Source organism: Battus philenor, unplaced genomic scaffold (genome assembly GCF_028537555.1).
Source record: "Battus philenor isolate CCGP_79_NKW_IND1 unplaced genomic scaffold, ilBatPhil1.0.hap1 SCAF_23, whole genome shotgun sequence".
NCBI classification, from domain to species: domain Eukaryota; kingdom Metazoa; phylum Arthropoda; class Insecta; order Lepidoptera; family Papilionidae; genus Battus; species Battus philenor.
In genome coordinates this window covers 9,953,765-9,975,732 of record NW_027181686.1, presented here as the reverse complement: position 1 = coordinate 9,975,732, position 21,968 = coordinate 9,953,765, and the positions used below count along the sequence as shown (strand labels likewise).

At 32.9% G+C, this 21,968-nt stretch overlaps 1 protein-coding gene across 1 annotated transcript; it reads right to left on the bottom strand.

Moving 5' to 3' along the window:
• Positions 1–20,870, bottom strand: LOC137924199 (phenoloxidase subunit 1-like). The gene is made up of 14 exons (XM_068767563.1): positions 20,782–20,870; positions 17,780–17,909; positions 16,377–16,569; positions 15,411–15,513; positions 14,115–14,235; positions 12,778–12,983; positions 11,991–12,122; positions 11,090–11,213; positions 8,501–8,665; positions 6,942–7,070; positions 4,715–4,893; positions 3,141–3,286; positions 1,571–1,806; positions 1–762 (listed from the first exon to the last, which is right to left on the bottom strand). Exons 2-14 carry the CDS (start codon positions 17,888–17,890, stop codon positions 547–549), a joined length of 2,061 nt encoding a protein of 686 aa, XP_068623664.1. The 5' UTR covers positions 17,891–17,909; positions 20,782–20,870; the 3' UTR covers positions 1–546.
• Positions 20,871–21,968: the final 1,098 nt, after the last annotated feature.

Sequence of the window (21,968 nt, the reverse complement as noted above, 5' to 3'; positions counted from 1 at the left end):
TTTGTGGAAAAGCTATATTTATTCAGTCTTATAAATAATAAAATACTAATATGTACATGTATTAACAAAGCTTTACTTAACTAGTTTGACCCATAACTTAAATTAAAATAGTCCGTTATCCATTACCGGTTCACATTCGGAGCAGAATAATTCAATTTATGACGCGCAAGTAATGAAAACCAAATTCTATTGCAACGAATATTTCGAATTTTACTATAGATTTCAGTATTCATGTACTCCATGAGTAAATTTAACAATGTTAATACATTCAGATTTCAAATAACTTTGAGTGGAATTCGACCAGAACGGTTGGCTATATTTGTTTGATGATTTAATATGTCCATATCATACACATGGATACATAGGTATATTTCTTTGGTATGTTAATTATAAATTAAATAACAATGTTTTGGAAATTCGCTGATAGAATAACAATTTAAAACCAAAAAAGGTTACATGTTAGATTTTAGAAACAATTTTTAAATAAAAATAATTCCGAAATTATATCTAAATGATTAACATCTTGTATCTTTCGGTGCAACGAATTCACCGCTGACTCCTGATCCTGACGGCGTCGGTGAAGCGTATCTTGCAATCAGCGATGGCCATGTTAGGTCTCAGGAAGTCATTTACGGTTCGGATGCTGGATGGTACCGGACGGTCGAAGGGGAATCCCATAGCCCGACGGTCCGGATACTTTCGGTCACGTAGACCGCAGTAAGAAGCTGCATCGTTGCACGAGCCGACGAGATCTTGTTTGATCTACATGCAAAACAATAACACATTAATTTCAATTTAAAATCTTTCTTATGAAAGTCATCGATATCATTTGGAATACCTTTATTATTATGATGTATTTCAATAGATTTTATTAGAAGATTTAAATAAAAGTCCTTTTTATCACCTTTGCTATCGATGGAATATTATTTTTATGTACAATAAGGAAATAATTGCTTCTTATAGTATCAGCTTAATTATTACAACAATATAATATTTTATTGTTGGTGAAATATTCTTTAAGGGTTTAAAATAATTAGCTAAAACAACTTTATAACTAATAAAACAAAACAAGAGAAAATGAAGTGTTTTAACATCGGTCCGTATAGTAAAATCATTTTTTTTAATCATTCCTATATTTTCAAAGGGTGTGAAAGAATTGATAAATGGTGAATCTAAGAGCAAAACAAAGCTTACTACCCCTTATTATAGTTAAAAAAAATTAAAGATAAATCGTTCACTCTGGGTTTCAAAGAATTGGTTTAATCAAAAAGCAAGTCTACGAAGAATGATGTTTCGAGCAGTGGTACTCAGGGGTAGAGACTTGCGATAGTAGTTCGCGGGTTCGATTCCAAGGATACAATCTTATATAATTGCTTGCTGCAATTACTACAGTGATATTGTCAATTCTCCTGTAAAGCGTGGCGATTACGGTGTATCTACCCATAGATATCTTTTGGGGGAGACCTATATCTTGCAGTGAATGAACACAACGAAACGCAAGTCTTTTCCATCTATCATTACACTAAAATCAGTTTATATTATTGAAGAATCAAGTAGGAAAAATACTTACACCATCATCAGCCCAGTTAGAAACCATGACGAAAAGAACCATAGGGTAACCATTGCTGGTACCCTTAGGTAGCAGCATGTGCTGCGGCCAGCCGCAACCGCAGAAGTCGAACTCCGCAGCCTCGACGGACCCGGGCTCACCAGGTCTGTTGCTCTGGTTCGCAAAGGTGCGCTCAAATGGAACGGTGACAGAGGAATCGACACTGCGGCGGCGAATTGTATTTTTGCCCGGACGTACTGTGATAAAAATAAATGTTTTTAATTAATGATTTAATAAATTCTACAATCATTGTCATCATCATATACGATAAACGCCAACTGCAAGGCGTACGCTTTCCACAAATATCGACACGATGATCAATCGGATTATATAAAATATTACAATCATCTATGATGATCAGTTTAAGATTAAGTTTACGTTATATCCTTACGTGCTTTCTACTAAGAAAAACTAACAAAAAACTCCGATATGTTTTGTAATTTTTTTTTGAATGTATAAAAAAAATTCTTTAAAATTAAAACAATTCATTTCCAAATAAAATATCGTGAACATACTCTGTAATGCAATAATATGTCTTTTGGCAGAGCTTATGTTTGTTAAGTTTCCATAACATACTAAAAGATAAATCTACCGAAACGCTTGATAGTTTGTTATTTAAATGATGTGATGTTTTGCTATAACTGTAAACTATAAATCGACTATAAAAGCAAGGATCTGCTTATTTACGCTTTAACCACAGTGGCACTAAAAACCATTATACTGTTTTCATGATAGTAATAATAATTAATAAAAATATACATCTAACAATACCGATATTGTTATGGCTTGATAAAGGTGACAGCTTTGTAATAAAATCGATTATTTGCAAATCGATTCTTTTGATTAATGAATTTTCTCTGTTAAAAACCTTTCCTATTTGTTTGTAAGGTACGTTTAGTAAGTGTTTATTGTCATTAGATACTTGATGGTCAGTAAACACATAAGCAATCTGTGCTGTTATTATAATATATAAGATTTACCTAATAAACGACTTCATACTGTAGGCAATGTATTCGCTCTTACTATAGTATCCTAGATTATGTTAAGAAAGCTCCTATGAACAAATTGTTAATTTTCTGTGCCCTAATAGTTACTTCATTGTACATTACTTCATATAAGATAACACATGAGAATAATCTGTTTGTATTATCTTTGGACTCAAAAGGATTACATTATCTGTGTCTCCTGGCCGTTCATCATTAATAAAACTGTCCACGGAGTTGACATGTAACTATATTGAGAAACTTTATTAGTTATAAATATTAAAATATATACATTTAAAAACTTCATTATTTACTAATATAAAGATATAAGTGTTCATTTGTTCATGTTGTGACATTTCAATAATCATTAAATAATTAATTTTAAATTCATTTAAAAATATATATTTCCGCTGAGTTTCTTCTATCTATTCTTCTCTAGTTTGAGATGTTTATCATTCAAAGAGTGGTCAAATTCATCTAGACGTCAATAAGAGATATAATCTATTCCATGTTGAATAAAAATTTTATAAATTTGAATAGTTACTTACATCCCTGTGAGAACTTGTCTAATTCAATCATTAGCTTCCTCTGCGCGTTGAAGTCAAATCGGTTTCCTTTCTCGTCTGTGATAGGTGCCATGAATATACGAACTGTACCCATAGCGCTCTTTCCTGATGTATTGTCGACTTCGATTCTGTTGGCAAAATATTTTAAGATTAATTTAACGTGGATAAATACGTTCAGATTTCACCGTTCTTGAATGCTATCTAGGATTAGTAACGAAGTTTTTTTACACTGTTATTATTTTTATAAAAACTGAAATGGAAAGTTTCAAGGAGAAACTACGATGATGATGCAGAGTAACTATCAAATATTTGGTATCAAGATGTTCCCGTTTTTCAGACCAGAGTTTCAGTTCACTCAGTTGCCTTTAGTATATTATTCCTCTTAAATTCTGATTAGTCGCCAATTATCTTTTTTTTTTCAAACATATTAGTAGCTCTCAACCGGTAAAATTTTATTAATATATTAAAATAATTTGCAATTATTAAAATACTTTTAACATACGCTTTAATTATAATAGCCATATTAATAACATCATTTTTAAATATATGGCTCATAGTAAAAGACAAGGAGTTAAGGTCGACTGTAAGTAGATGTATTTTTTTACGATAAGCGACATATGTCCTGAATGACAGAGTACAGAACTAAAAATGTTCTTAATTCTTGTTAAAATAAACCCCAAAGTGATACGTAAGAATGTACACATGCATGCATGCATGCAAGCATGGACGCATGGATGCATGCACACATGACTACACCAACAAATAAACATTCATACACGGATGTTAATTTTATTTTTGTAACTTTACTCTCTAAAATAATACATTATTTCTCTAAAATAATTATTATTTCGAATAAAAACATTTTACTAGTACGTTCTTATTCGAATGTTGTTGCTGTAAATTATCATACAGTTGTTTTAACTACCGCAGATAGCAACTATCAACTGTCCCTTTTTTAATATAGTATAAGTATCTATATAGGTGGCCTCTTGCAGAACAGATAAAAATAATAGTTGGAAATCTCATAATCATAATAAATGATTTAGCTATGCACAATTAACATGGATTCAACTGTACAAATTATTTAATTTATTTACCTAAATAGGTTAGGACAATGTTTGTATTCAATTTGGTGGTTGATTACATTGCATAATGCTGTTTTCGTTGCTAATCCAGCAAAACTAAATCATAAATGGCGTGTTCATTTTATGATAGTTATGTATTTATATTTATACATAAGTATATATAGAAAGAGAGAGACTGTAGATACAGACTTATTGTACAGGATAGAGTTTATGACTCAATTCCTAGAGGACACTTCACTTTATGATTAAATGATCAAGTAAAAACCATCGAGGAATTGCCAAAGAGTTTTTGGTACGAACGATTTTGTTAAGAAAATAATGTCGTGTAGCAGTTAAGAATACTCGCTCTTATGACAGAGTGGTTTTGATAGCACCATAAAATACATTTATTTCCACTTAACATCAGGTAAAATCACAGTCATGCTGTTAGTTGAAGAATCTATTGAGATTGAGATAAAGAATATAACTTACACGTAATTGAACTCGTCATGTTGCAAGTGAGTGAATCGTGCTAGAACGCTGCCACGAGGAGTGAAATCCAAACCACGGCCTAACTCCACGGTACTCTGCTCCCATTGAGTTGCGAAGGTATTTCTCCCAGCTGTACCCTCTACGGATATCGACGATACACGAATGCCCGGGAAATCCAACTGTAAACAAACTCCTAATTACGTACACTACAATTTATAAATTACAATTACAATACAATTTATGGCCATCGTCGTTGAAGACTGTCATAAAAGGGGATGCCCCTTCTCATCAATTTGATTATAGCTTCTAACAGGTTGAGCTCTTATGGTACACCTTTCTTGGGGTAGACATGTGGTCATCAGAATAAAACTTGAATTAAATCGTTAAAGGATGGCATTATCAGCATCAATTCAGCCATAAGGCGTCCCCTACTGGACATTAGCCTTCTACACAGATTTCTAATAGGACCAACAGGAAAGGGTAAATGGTAAATCAACTAAAGACTATTGTAAAAGAAACTGAAATAGTGAGCAGAGGTAGCCAAATGATAGAGAACTGAGTCTTGCGATAGAAGGTCGCGGGTTCGATTCTCAGAATATAATCTCAGAGAATTCACACTTTATGTATTAATTACATAGGATTGCCGGTGCTCACAAAGAAGATTGGATAGGATAGGCAGCATCCTCTGCGAACAATAATTCCACAATTCAACATTTCACATCTTCAACCAGGCGGGTTGCGCGCCGACTACGGTGAATATGGTATATCCTCCACTTAGATATCTTTACCTATACCTTGCATAGGCTTCTCCTATACCTTGCAGTAGACATCTATAGGCTGAAACTACGAAACTGAAATGTTACCTTACTTTTAGACCTTAAAACTTAGACCCAAGTTTTTTATAAACGTTACTATTTTTTAATAAAATTTCTCAGTTAAATAAGAAGATCAGAGAGATCAGAATAAAATTTTTGCAATATCCTATAATGTTGGAAAGCATCCTCTATATTTTCTGGTCTCCATGGCTTCAATTTGCTCAGTTTTCCATTTGGTATAAGATTTGTACAACATACTGAAGTTTTTATTTTTAAATGTATCAAATAACTTTACACATGATAACCTTATTGTAGGCCCATTTTGGTAACTTTTATTCAATAAAATATTTATTTACAACAAATCTAAAGATGGTCGAAATCTTTCTACTTATCAACGATAAAGCATGAAATGATTTAAATCATTTTCTGCGATTTTTGTTCTATGGATTAATAACCATTCCGTAATTGTTATAAAATTAATTAGTAAATCGATCATTCGTTCATAATAAAATTCAGATCAAAATCTAATTTGACATATGAAGCGGGAATTTTAAATTGAAATTAATGACATTGTAAATTGCATTGGACATTTGTGGCAACTTTGCTTCTATAGTAGCTAATGATAATTGTAACAAAAATTAATGTGTACGATATAATATTCGATAAACACCTTAATATATTTGTTATAAGCCATTATAAGGGAGCTTAATTTGGTTTTAATTCAGGGTACAAATGATTTATAAGTAATAATACAGCTTGGGAATGATTTTCTAACTTGTTATTGAGGATGTCTAGGAAAGTGATCTCAAAAAAATCCGACTAAATCTATTGCGGGCCCTTTTCAAATAAAGATATGTTTAGAATCATTTTAGCTATAACTTGATAGATAACATTATATATAAGATTAATTTGATTCTAGTTTGTTACAAATTGGGTTCTTCAGACATTCTTTATCGTCATCATTATTTCCACCATAGGATATTGGTGGACATAGGCCTTTCCCATAGATTTTAGCAGCCGCCTGCATATTCGAACAACGTTAACATAGTCCACTGTGCGCCAAACCTGCCAACTGCATTTTAACACGTTCACTGCGGCTTGAGGCCGATTCAGCCTCATGATAGACTTTGCACTGGTTTGGCGCGTAAAACTCGTGTTTTCTCTCTAGTGCGGCGGCTGTTTAAAAATGATTGAAACATGAGGCAGAAAAGGCCTCAACCGCACTACTAGGAAGTTCAGCTTGAGGCTGATTCGACCTCAGCCGCACCGGCTGAAAGTTCTTCAAAATTGGGCCCGCAGTGAACGTGTTAACTTGACAATTCGTTGAGCTTCAGTTACTTCGTGTAAAAAAAGTCAGAAAATATAATTTAGTATTCACATAATAATACATGACGGTAAGAAAATTCAAATACCCTGTCGTTTCCATAAGGCGGTAGCTTGTTTTTGTAGAGGACGAAAACGTCATCGATGAAACCGTGCCAACGGTAGAACAAAGGATCACGCATCGTGGTAGAAGGATCTCCCATCACGCCAAATTGCTCCTAAAATAAAAACGACAAACAATTTAAAATCTAATTATAAGCTAGAGAGAAAAAATAAAAGAATATAACATTATTATATCCTCTTAAGTTAGTTAATAATTTTAGAATAACTTCAGGTTTATTGAAAGATATTACAAAAGTTTTTAATATCCTTCAAACTTTAAGTTTATTTTGTCAACTTAATTTGCTTATTTTCAGCCGATGGACGCCCACTGTAAAGTATAGGCCACTACCAAAGATCGCTATGATCGGTCCCGCGCTGCTTGCGTTCAGCGACTTTCCGTGACCTTGACAGTGTCATAAATCTATCTAATGTTGATAAGGTCCGTTTTCACAACTCGAGAACCTTTCTGACCCAACGGCCATCGGTTGCACGAACGATGTGCCCGCCCACTGTAATTTAAGGCGAGCAATACTTTAAGCTACGTGGTGACCTTGGTTTTGACAACTTAGATTCGAAATATGATTTTTATAAACGAAAGATTATATCTACATACATAGAATATGTTGACGAAAGTAAAAAACTGTAAAAAGATACAATCTAAATTTTCTTACGAAGGAATTATAATTATAAGTCATATATAGAAAACTTCTACGTATGTACCGACATATCACCATATTTCAAAGACATGCCGCTTAGTGACTTGTTGTTTGGGTGGAATATTTCTTTTAGCTAGTACAGGTCAACTAAGAACCGGTTTTTTTCAGAATTCTATCTACCTCAATAAGTGGTTCTTGTAACGAAATAAATTTGCCACAATATTTGTTTTGGTATGTTAAAAATTATCAAGTATAGATTTTATTAAATTCTACCCAAAAAAAGCAGCGCTGCCTAAACAAAGCGGGAGGGGACAGCTGTAAAAAATTCAAAAAAAATTCAAAAAAATTCACCACCTCTTTTCTGTTTTGTATGTATATATTTTATTTATGGACTGTATGGCTTACTGCAACGAATTTTGAACAACGATCTTACATCTAACTTATACTAAACATCTGCCCATGAAACTGTTCGATATTTAAAATTTATTTTGGTTAAATAGGAAAGAAATCGTTTTGGAAGACGAGCCAAGATCAGGTTACCATCGTACTCAATAAAGAACAATGGAAACACACCTTTGGCATGATGGCTCATTACAATGAGTTCACAAATCTAAAGCTAAATTCAAAAGTACACAAAATTTGAGATTTAAGTGTAACATTTTGAGGGTAGTCGTAAAACAGTTTCATGGCAATTATAAGCTGTGACTGGGATACTTCGAGAAATAAATATATTTGATAACTTTTATCACAAACATGTCTTTTTGTTTGTATTTTATGCCTAGATACTACTATAACTTTTATACTTTAACTTTTACGCAGTGTACGCCACTCAACAGTGTAAGTTTATAATTTTATATTACAATAATATTGATTATATAAAATTCACTAACCAAATTACGATGATCCGGGTCGTGAGCGTACGACATGAACACATGGCCCATGTTATGCAGGTCACCGTAATATGGCCGGTTGGGACTTAAAATGGACGACTCCATCAAATCACCCAAAACATCGATACCCGTCTCTTCGTCAAGTGGGACTCGACGGCCGTTGGGCTAAAATACAGAAAAGAAAACAATTAAATAATAAAAAAAATAAAAAAAAAAACAAAGAAATAAAGAATTACTAGGTATAAGGAATTGATAAAGCGATTTTAGGTTGCCTGAAATATTATGCAAGGCATAGGTCTCCCTTATAGATCGCCAGGATGACTAGTTCTGCGCTGCTCGTATCCAGCGTCATTCCACCTAGTGGGGGTACTACCCACGCCGCGTCTACCGGCTTGTATTCGCCAAAGGAGAACCCCTCGACCCCAACGACCATCAGTTGTACTAGCGATGTGCCCCGTCCACTGTCACTTCAAACGAGCAATTCTTCGATCTAAGTCGGTGATCTTGGTTCTTCTAAGAATCTTTTCATTACTGATTCGAATCTCCGAGCATTACCCTCTCCATCTTCTGCATGACCTGGACCCCTTTTACGAGGCCCGTCGTAAATGAACCATGTCTCGGATCCAATCGGATGTTGGATCACTATTTCACATGGTCGCGTCATAACTTAAAAAATTACTTTACCTATCTCTTTCATCTCTTTTTATAAGTTGCCTAACACTATGTACAAGGTTCTTATAGAAAAAAAATAATCAACTAAATCTAACAACAGTAACTTTCACATTTCTGCAGTGTACTGAGAGGACTGAGACTCACATTAATAGGTCGCGGGTTCGATTTCCTGGATACAGTCTTATATAATATATCATTCATACATATTAATTATAAAATTGCCACTACTTAAAACAAGTTTCCAGAGGATGAGCACCAGCGTCCGCTGCACACCACACTGCGATTAACAAGCGTGGCGATTATGTTATATCCTCCAATAGATATCTTTGAGTTTAGCCCATGACTTGTAACAACGACACAAAATGATCGTAATAAAATGATCTCTCATAAACATGTTACATTAAAATAATACATTTATTCGTGTAACGAATAAGTAACGTGGACATGACCTTTATCATGTTCACATATTTAGCGATTATAGCATCTTCTCAATCAATATACAAATTTAATTTTGTCAATACGAAGACGTTTCATAGAGTACATTTTTTATCTAAAATTCAAAGTCATGTCTACATTAATATATACGTGATGCTGTCCTATAAATCTTAACACATTTTCCGATTACAGTGTGTTTTATGACACCTCTTTAATAGGTAGAAAATTTATTATAATATTTGGGTAATAAATAATACTGGAACGCACTATATTTGTTTAATCTTCCATTTATTATTATTAACTAGAAGCACTACCGATGCGTGAGTTTTCATGATATATTATTATCCCGTATCCTCTGACGTGAATCCTTATGTTCCAACAGCGGTAATAATATCATTGTCAAGGGAGCTACGGTTATTAACTGATTTTTTGTTACATCATATTTTCTGCAATCAGTTGTAAAACTATAATCAAATGAGTTATTTCAGTGCAGGTAGTTTTAGACTAGGAGATCAATGCCTCACTATGTAAGCATGAGGTTTTTCTTTACTTTTATAAACACATTTGCGTCTTAAAGTAATACAGAACCGATTAATCGATATGGAGTTTGTTAAATCGTTTTTTGGTATTTACAAATGAAAGCATATTATGAACATCACTTTTTAAATGTTAACAAGGGGTTTGCATTATTATTCACAAACTACTACCAAATATAATACCTACTACCAAACAAAATACGAGTAACAGTCGCTTGGCACTTCATTGCCCGCTCTCCTTTGCGGACAAATCGTCACAAAGACCAAATACGCTACATTCTAAATACACGTGCATTCGAAGACGATCCTTATTTCCAAGGATATTTAGTTAATTTAAAGGCAATCAAGGGTAGAACTGAACTACGACAACTTTGTAGACGTAGGGGAACCAACAAAATTGATGTCCACCTATACTCATTGGTGAATATGGACTGTTATATCTCTGCAGGTTTTTATCGTCATCATTTCAACCGTAGAACCTCCACCGCTCAACATAGACCACACGAAAGATTTTTAATAGGACTGATTGGATGTTGCCTTCGTCATCCGACAAACTTAACAAGGTTGTCTGTCTAGCTTATGGATGGACGATCTACGCAGCGCTGTGTGGTCTTCACTCCAGAACTTTACTACCCCAGTGAACATCTGTTACCCATAGGAATTTTCAAAATACAGGTTTCTCCCATAGATTGGAAGCTGTCTGCATTCAGTATCTTTCAACGACGTTAATATTGTCGACAGTCCAATTTGTGGTGACCATCTTTTTTGCGTGTTGTGTGATCACCGTCGCTTCAACTTGCCTATCCACTGGCCTATGTTACTTCAAGTCTATCTTATTATATACTTCCATAGACATTGATTATAGTACTATAATTCGTAATATTATATTTACTTTATTTATAATGCGTTAGCTTAATTCAATAAAACAAAAATTTTGTATGTTTACCATAAGAATAGAGTTTGAATTGATGGCCTCGAGTATGCGTTCCCGCCAGGTTTCAAGTTCCGACACGTCGCCCCTGATTCGGTCCACTGGTCGATCGATGTCTTGTACTATCGAGCCTTCGAACCTTAGAAAGAATTATTATTATTATTATATAATTTTATAATATACCTGAAAACATTGTGATGGCAATTGATACTTAACAATCCTCAATCGTATAATTTTTGAAAAATATTCTCAGATATAATAAAGATTTAACCAATTACGGTGCCTTTCCTATTTCGCTGCGATATGGGATCAGAAATGAGGATATCCACAAAAGAAGCAAGGTCACCGAAGTAGCTTGAAGAGTTGCTCGTTTGAAGTATAAGTGAGCAGGGCACACCGCTCGTGGAAACGATAGCTATTGGAGACAGAAGATTCTCGAGTATCGAGCGCGAGAAGGTAGACGTGCCATGAGTAGACTTCTCTCTTCTTCCCATTAAGCAGCGTAGGGCCGGTCATCGTGTCGTTCTTTGGATAAGGCCTATGCCTTGTAATAGGCGTCTATTGGCTTATATAGCGCTGATGATGATAATGACTGTGTATTTTTATAGTCACAAACAATAACAAATTATCAATCAAAGACACTAGATTTCACTCCAACGTTTCCTTCGTTTATTATTACTACTGACAGTTCTGTTATGGATTTTAACGAAGTTTGTATAGTATCCATTATCTTCCTCTAAAATTACCAGCCATAAAAGAAGTTTCAAATTGTTTTTGTCACGGCTTTACTATTAATAAAGTGTTTATATATTTAGGTAAGGTCCAACTTGTCTCACCCTATTATTTTCAAAAATCAAAACCTGTTAAGAAGTATTATATTTAGAAAATCTAAGTATTAAACAACTTAAATGTTTACCTGGGAGGCCAAGCTCGGCTAGCGACTTGCGAGTCTAGTTTAGGGAAGTAAGCTTCAGCAATGGGTTCTCTGAGATTTGGTCCAAACGGCACCACCCGGGGTAACTTGTTGCAGAAACGCTCGATGTTGTATCTTAAAATTGATTTAATAAAATACTAATAGGGTAATCAGTTTCTAAATTTAAAAAAAATTAACAGAACCGTAAAAATTATGTCAGATTTATAGAACTTTTTTTATATTTTTTTTTTCTAATCAATGATAAATCTAAGTTTAATTGAACTATTTTTTTTAGTTTTTTGTATATATACATGTCGAGTGGTTAAAAGTATTGTTTTAAGAGGCGCATTTGTCAGCATAAACCTTTAAAACATATATATCTATTTGCAATTACCCTATATCAAATGAATAAGTTAAATCAAATTATTTTTTTTTCTATCGGAATTCGACAAGGAAATAATTTCTGGTAAAATAAAATCTTCAAGCATAAATGGTAGTCAGTAATTAATTTTAATACGTGGCTATGTTGTAATTGGGAAAAGGCTTTTTAATGCTTTTTTTATTATAGCGGTTTTTTTTAATTTTTTCTGGAACCTTCGTTTCTTGGATAGTGTGTACCATACATTAATTGACAGGAAATAAGCTACACATTTCACCCTTTAAAGCTTTTACATCTATAACCAATCTCTGTGTATGTATATTATTTATTTCTGTTTTAGCTACATTTGTTACCTCTTTACCATTAAGAAAACATCTTGCTAATTTAATTATTTTCTAGTATCACACATACCTGGCAATGATTTGCTGGTGCATATAATACAGCAGCTCTCCACGACGATCCTTGGCAACAATCGAACGGTCAGCTGACTCGAAGGGGTAGACAAGATGCCAGTGCCAGTGGTGAAGGTTGATGCCAATGTCCTCTCGGAAGTATGCCACGCGCTGTTCTGGCTCGGCGTCGGATGCGGTATAATTTTGAGGTATCACAATCGGCAGCTATAAATAAATATCAAACATTTCCATATTTTTCATTTTATTATGTGATCAATCTCGGTGAATTATTTAGTTTGGGGAAAAATTATCATCACATATATTATGTACAAACTCAGAATTATTTGGCAGTATCATGTAAGCATTGAGAAAGGACGGCATAAATTTTGGTACTTCTGATCAAAAAAATGCGATGCTTTTAAACCGCCTTTTCAAGAAACATAACGCGTTTTGGCATTCTTGATGTTAAGCTAACATTTTCTAAAGAGTTCTGAAAAGACCGAAACAGGTGCAAGATCTGAGCTTATGACGGAAGCATAATCACCACCTGGCCAAATTCCTTAACCTAAGTGCAATTAAACAATAAAGCAAATATTTTTTTCGATCATGCTTTACTTGTACATCTTAACATAGTAAAACAAACATTTAAATAAGTTTTTATATTAATACATAAACTACTGACAGGTTCTGTATCATGATTCTATCCAGAAGAACCGACCAAGTAAATCGATGGTTTCTCTTTTAACGTTAATATTACATTTTTTTCTTCTAATAAAACAGCATGACGGTAATTCCACGCGTGTTCATGTTATATATAATCTTTATTACGATTATATTCTTTATTAATAAATCTTGCCCAAACTTTAGCTTTGAAATTTTTCGCGGACTAATTAAAAATTGTTTCAGGAATTTTATTAAAGAACCGAAGCTTATACTTTGGTCTCAAAAAGGTCTCAAACTTTATGTAAACAAAACCTTATATTTAAAACTTATTTTCTTTGTCATATTAACACATTCGCTGCGTCAACATTTACTAAAAATTACGAGATTGCAATTTGGATTTTGTTCGTCGTATAAAATAAAAGTTGTGGGGTCTTATAGACCTCGTAACCCTATGTACGTGTTAAAATAACAATGGTCGCTACATCATACGAAATTATCTATATTATAACAAATATAGATAATAAACATAATAAATAATATAATATAAGTATTGTGATGACTCCGTCCGCTTCACGAGCGAAGGTACGAGTACTTTTGCTGCAGACGAGGAATCATCAGGTCAATGACCCTATCGTCTCGAGTAGTATTAAAAAAGCGCTAAAGATTTAACTGCCAATAAAATAACGTACGTACCCTTGGACCTGAAGTGACCACGGTGCTGACCTCGCGTGCGCGACGGAACACTTTGGGGTCCATGAACTTGTCCGGGAAGGTCTCCGTCAAGGTTGGGATGTTCAAGCCTTTTGTGTCAGGTCTACCAGAATTAAAACAAACAAATGATTAACCATATTCATTAAGTTACATTATAGTCAATAAAAGTATTTCGTACTATTATATGTATGTATAAATGTCTTTATGAGTAATTACAAAATAAGTTTAGTATGTACCCTGTGTATATAGCATATGTTCGTAAAAATTATTAACTTTTGTACGTCACTTGGGTTACGAGATGTAAAAGTTGCAAATAAATAAATATATAAGAGATGTCCGCGTATATACTGACTTATCACAATGTTTCTGGATCCATAATGCTTAGAGACTTGAATTTAGTAGGAATATTTTTGCGGCGAGAGGAAATCAGCGAAGGATTGATTTAACGAAAGTTAAATGAATATTTTGAAGCTATAATATAGAAAAACCTAATCGTGTATATAACTTAACAAGACTTATTTTGCATGCTAAAAATAACCAAGGATAAATTTTATAAAATTGCACCCACGGATGAGGGGCAGTAAGTTAATTTTTCCATGCAAGTCCTATAGCGAAGACTGAATTACATCCTCCTTTCAAAATTAAAAATGATTGCAACCGGACGCACTTTGAAAAATATTTTTTTCTTTAAGTCTGTAAGAGTATACTTCTATCAGGTAGAGTAGAATAGTATTAAATAAAAATATACCTAATGCCCAGTTCATTAAAAGATCTTAAAAAATTATAGCGAAATAATCACAGTTATCAAAATGCTTTCGCTTATCTGTCAATCCATCGGTCTACGCATGCGCAAAATTTAAAGACGCGCGGCGTATGATTTGGAGGCGATTGTCAAAACCGCGTCTCACGCCGAAAAATATAAAAAAAATGAAAATGGCGAACAGCGTCAAGTGACATATGTGTTGTTTGTGAATTTTTATTAAATCTTTAGTCCTGTGATGGAATATGAAATTAAAAATTATCTTATACCAATTTTGCATCAATGTTTAATATTTACAAATGAGGGGTGAGACTTTTATGTAAAAATTATTTCATCCAACAAATAATTTATTACGGCGTGGGTGTATCTGAAGTTGTTGGCGGATGACTTTTAAATAAACTGTGTCTGTGTTTCATCCAAGCGTTATAATTTTTGTGGTCCAGCTCGTTAGGTGTTGTCTATAACATTGCCTACCTAACCTGTTAAACTCACCCACAAAATAAACAACAGATACAAACCTGTGCAAAAGTGCGACAGAGAGGCAGTAGTTGAACATGTAGGGATTGATTCGTAGCTGACAGTAGGTAGACACCGACAGCAGGTCATCAACATTGCGCATATCTACACAGATAACAAAAAAATCGTATAAAAAGAGTATTTATTCTTCTTAATGAACCGCGTTATTTCAAAATCGTCTGAAAGAAAACCGTTTAAAAAAAGAATCGGGTGTATTTCAACTTTTTTTATTACAGTGGTATTATATCACTGTAATTAAAGTATAAAATTTATACGTACGTTTTAATCAATTTGTTTTTAAGTGTCCGTGTCTTCTTTTATTTTTATTTACGTAGCCGATACATATTATTTTCCGTTTAATTCATTTATTGAGATTTAAATGTAAGCTAACATATATATTTATAGCCCGGGCTATGTTGGCCTAAATTCGGCAAAGTTATTTAAATTTTAAAGTAAGCATATATTATATTTTGTTATTGGCGTACCCATCTAAAAATGGAATATAACCAAAACTTTACATCGAACACATTACGTGGTATAGGATTTTTCATCAAGAACTTTACCTTCTAAACGAAAAGATTAGAAACGTTTTTACTTTTAAATAATCGAATTTTCAAAACAAATTATAACTTCCAATTCCATTCACATAAAGTTTTTTTAGCAAAATTTTATGAATGGACTTTTTATTCATAAATCAATAACATTTATTTAAAGTAAAAAAAAACTTAAACTCTTAGTTATCTGGCGGTCAGAATACATAGCCGCCAAGGTCGAGCACGGACCCACAATTGCAGCGTAAGACGTCCACCCACAAGATGCACAACGATCTTGTTAAAAACTTAAGATGCAAGCAGCTTCCAGTCGGTCTTATTGGAAATCTATGAGGGAGTCTAATGCCCAGCAGTGGATGTCTAAGGACTGAAATAATGAAGTTATAAATATTACACCAAACAAGTTACATGACTTACTGATGAAAATGTCAATCAGCTTGGCTGCCATTTGCCTGTGCTTGGGCACGAACAGAGAGAACTGTTCGTTGTATGGCAACTGCATGGGGAGTTCCAGGTTCGGCAGCGCAATATTGCGAACAGGAATATTGCGATTGGCTCCGTTTCCGAATCTATTTGAGAGTTGACCGCTTAGCGCCTTGTACTTTTCTGGCTACAGTGAAAACGGATTAAAATTTTCAATCATAAATATCAATATAATATACGTAATTTTTGCAAGAGAGCATTACCTTCGTTTCTAAAGTTTAATAAAATTTTATGACAAAATCTGAGGATTTCACATTATTATTTATAAATAGATATATGTTACAGGGTGACAGGTTATGTGTAGAGCTGTAACGTAACGACAGAGTAAACATATTAAATATATTTTTTCATACTCCACCATACATTAAATATGCAGATATATTTTTAATTATTATTAACGTTTAATTTTTAGGTTTATTTTTAGTGTAGCTTTTTTGTATTTAGCTTTCTGATTTTTGTTGTCGTTGTGTGTGTTTGTGTATGCAACCCATTATGTGTTGTTATCGTGAAATATAAAATAGATGCCCACTGCATAGCAAAAGCTTATTACAAAATCGCCACGATGGTCGATTTTGCGCTGCCCGCATTGCATGACTTCCTACCATCGTGACCTATGTCGTCGATTTACCTAGTGGGGGGCTTGGTAAAGTCACGTCTACCGACTCGTTGTCTACTCGAGAATCTTTCGGCCCCCCACAGCCATCGGTTGCGTGAACTATGTGCCCCACACGCTGCCATTTCACACGAGCAATTTTTCGAGCTGTATCGGTGATCGCGATTCTTATATTGACTTTTTTTTTTATTAATTCTAATTTGTATCGCTGATGTTTTTTTTTTACAATTTAACTAAACGCAGACAGTTGGAAGAGGGTTGCCGCTATTTGATACGGATCTTTCTTCTCCCAGCTGCGAGGCACGACAGCGTTTTATAATATTTTTTTTTACAATTTTTTTTTTACACAATTTTCACTTACGGGTAAATACAGCTAAAATTTATACATATTAACAATACAATTTGAAATACACAATTATATATTAGTTGCTACATTATTTTATTTAAGTCGCTACCCAAGCGCTACCGACCGTTAAATGCCTTGAGATTTAGGACAATGTGCCGGGCCAACTCATCAAAACATTCTGCTGTAGATTTTTTCTTGAGAAGGTCCGGTAAGCTGAACGGAGTTATATTAAGGTTTTCACATAAGGTCACGTGGTTATGTCTTTTGGATGCGAATCGGGAGCAGTGTCTGTCTTATATTGACTATGTATAGTCATCTTTGTGTTACCAAACTGTAATCTTAAAGAATATATATACAGAGTTTTTATGATAAACTTACGTAAAAATTGTCGGGTAGGTCGAAGACAGCTTTTTCTTCGCCCTTCTGCATGAAGCATGGCTCGCCGGGGCGATCGAACAGGAGTAACAAATTCTTTCTGGAGTCGCTCATCTTGCTGACCGGTATTTACCTTCGAAATAATATTTATAACTATGTTTAAGATATAAAAAATGGTCATTTTTATGTTCTATTTTCCATTGATAATCAGTCAATTAATTGTAAGAATCCAAGTTTATTTTATATGACAAAACATATGTACATAAAATTTGCCAAACATACATAAATTGTTGTTCTTAAAAATAGAATGAATTTATTTATTGCGCCATCTTGGGGCATGCTGTTATAAAAGTGGTTATGCATCTATAGAGGATTATTCCCAGTACTTACTTATTACTACATACTTATTAATTTAATCATAATAATATAAATTTAACCTCATTTTCCTTGTTCACGTATTTCAGAACTACTTTATGGATTTCATTCATTTTTGTTTTTTGAAATTCCTAATCTAGTACCGAAAATTCTTAAAAAAAAAAACTAAAAAAACCTACTTCTGAAGATACATAAATATTTCAGAAAATTTAGTACAGAAGTTTTGTGACTTTCATAGTTAACGGGCTATGTATATAAATAGACGTTTACACGTAATTTATTTCAGTTGAGGCTATCCCTATGAAATAAGTTACTTTAATTATTTTTTTCTTATAAAATACGACGTATAACTTTTCCTTGTAAAAAGGCCGTCGGGACAGCAAATACCATATAAAACATAAACAGGAAAATGTAATGTATTCACTCATTGTTCCGCTATATACTGACACACATTGCATAGGACTAGACAGGTAAATGATTGAATATATAGTAAAGAAACTATACGAATGTATGTAGACCTGTTGTCTTTTTAGAAAAGGAACATTTAATAAATCTGAAGACGGAATAAAAATCGGAAACTAACCAATTGGCAATCAAGATACATATATATATATATATATATATATATATATAAAAGATTCTCCAAGAGTACGATTCCCACGAAATACATCTGTTTCAATCTTTGTGAACTTTGAAGTATTTCTTTTTATTTTCCCTAGGGACAAAGCTGTGATGTAACTTAAGATTTCTCACGTTCGTTTATAAATCCACGCGTTTCACTCGTATAGGGGAATCCCTTTACGAATAAAACGGGTAATCCCCGAATGGGTAGTTCGACGCATATTATGTACATATTTCTATAGAGTAGATATAACAAATATCATCATTATAATAGACGCCCGCTGCAAGCCATAAACCTTCTTCAAAGATCGCCACGTTGACCACTGTCACGCTGCCCGCATCAAGCGACTTATCACGACGTTAACTATGTATATCAATAACTAATTTCTTAAATAAACATCGAATAGAGAACTATATTTCCTGATTGAAATCTTATGAAAAACAAAGTTATATTATAAAGCGGAAAATTGTTGTAATAATTCATTGAACTTTATAAAGTTAATAATAGAAACAAACTATAATACAGTATTGCACATCGACCTTTGGAAAGAGACAATCGGCAATTTTACGGCTTCGTAGAGCGTTATCATGTCGCACGAAATACAAACAGTCCGGTATATATAAGGAGCTGTTAAAACAAGTATCAATGTGCAATATTTATCGCCGGGTACTCTACGCAGTTATTAACAAAATTTACATTATTTCAGTTATCTTTTAATATAATAAAAAATTAACATATATGTTGATTGTAAATAGGTGTTAAGGCTAAATAAAAAATAGGTGAATGTTATGTTATTTGTTAACAAAACCAAGTTACAGCTTTTACACTTATTTAAAATCAACCTGTATTGAGTGATGACTCCGAAACTTGTTACATTAATTTTTTTCTATTGAAATACGACAAACCAATTATTTCGGGCTGTACAAAATCTACATACTTTGTACTGATAGAAGTTATTGGCCATATTATATAAAAAAAAATATTTTATTGTAATCATATTATACAAGGTGATTGAAAACAAGTATAAAAGATTTAAACCTTTTTACATGCAAAAAAGCAATACGATCACTCTTTTAATGCTTTTACGCATATAACCATTCAACCTATATTGTCGTCAATCAGTCGGAAATTAAAATAAATAAGCTAATAGTATGTGCCACATATACCTCAATGTAATAAATACGAACATAGTGTTCATTATTTCCACTCTGATTTTATGTTCTAAAAAATGCCATCTACCTCTTGGTATTTACAGTTACACTACGATTAAGACGGCCCTATGAAGGCACTTTGCCTTACCCTCTTTACAGCAAATGGCTTGCACCTATTTAATTTCTTCAAGATTTCAATCAGGATGCCTTTAGGCTCTTAGATCGCTTAAACTTTAGCATACCAATACGAGGATACTCGTGGGAAAGAACACAAGTTACTAGTTAAGAGTTTTTCCTTAATTCGAAATTAAGGAAAAACTCTAAAACCACAAAGCTATTGAATAGTAATGAGTCCAGGGGGGATTAGCCAGCGACTCGCAAGCCAAATGCGGCTAAATTCATTTTTGTTTTGTAATATTTTAAAAAAGTTACTATCGTAAAATTGAAACTAAAACTGGCCGATGCCACTAACTAACTGGCATCTGTAATAATCATCAACCTGTCACCATTAATTTACAGAATATTCAATAATTATCAAAGGAAGTTTTATATAATTATGAATATTTATACTCAACACACATATTTTGAACTTTTATTTATATGTATTTAATAAAATTAATTACTGTAAAAAACATGTAATGCCATTTAAATACGTAATCAATTGCGAATCACGAAACATTACAAATTTTAATCAAACGTCTCGGATTACCAAATAAGCAATCCCTGGAATAGTCAACGAATAATCAATTCCTCAATTCAAATTCGAAAGAAACATATTTATAAAACCAACACAGAAAATAAAAATGTTACATTTTAAATTTCGAATAATATAAGCAATATAGGAAAAAAAAGCTCACCTTTATTACAAACTCCAAAAGGAGATTTTGTATAAATTAATTTAAAATAGAAACGTAGACGAAATGTTGTGCGAGCCGTGAAAATCACGGCTTGACTGTACTAACGTCTATTATTCATGATATTTATACAAATCGTTTTGTGCGAAAAGTCCTTCTGAAGGACATACCGTAATTGCATTCGTCGGGTTCTCGATGCATTTAGTATGCGAAACAATAAAACATGTAAATTTAAATTCAAATTCAGAACATCTTTATTCAATTTGGCATTTTCACGCACTTTTGAATTGTCAATTAAACTTTACAAATGGGAAGCTACCACCATCTCTAAATGCCGTTCTGCTCAGAAGAGCCGACCAAAAACTCAACTCTTGCTCATTTTAAATGATATTTATTAATTTTCGATGTGTACATTATAATTTCAAACATGTAAGTGACTCAATATATCAAGTTCCACATATATCGATCAACTAAAAACTATACGAAGATTTACTTAGTAATATACTTTTAATTTTAACTATGTATCTATGAAAAGGACGGTCAGAGATAAATAGTTAATGAAAGGTTTGTTAACTTTTTGAAAACAGAGTTCAGGTGACACGAGTTTATTTTTATTTCTTGTTCCATTTTCAAATGATAATTATATAAAGATAAAACATTAAAAGAGCATTTAAAATAAACATATCACCTTATATTATAACCCTATATTATAACATTGACCTCTATTGTAAATAAAAAAAAGTTTAAGATAGTTTTACTTTAAATTATTTAGACTTAATCAAAATGAAAATCTAAAGACACAAACAGCTTGGAATTATGTCACTTTTGTTGGCAAAATTTAATCTTAGATACAATTTATTAATTTTTTACTCATTTCTTGTACATATACAACGATGAACTTATAAATTGGTGGAAAATATAAACGTCAAAGAAGAAAAGGAACCTGATATGAATATACTAAGAAAGTGTGCTGGTTATAACTTAATAATATGTATAAATTTATATATTTAATAACACATATATTTTCAATAAGGTTACAACAACTTTTATATACTTTATTGATTAAAATAGCCTTTATATCAGACATACTGACCATTGTTAATTAATTTTGCCCTGTCCTTTGCAAATGATCGAACAAGATGAAGCTATTTTTATGTAAATATGGCGTTTTAATTAAATAATAAACGTTA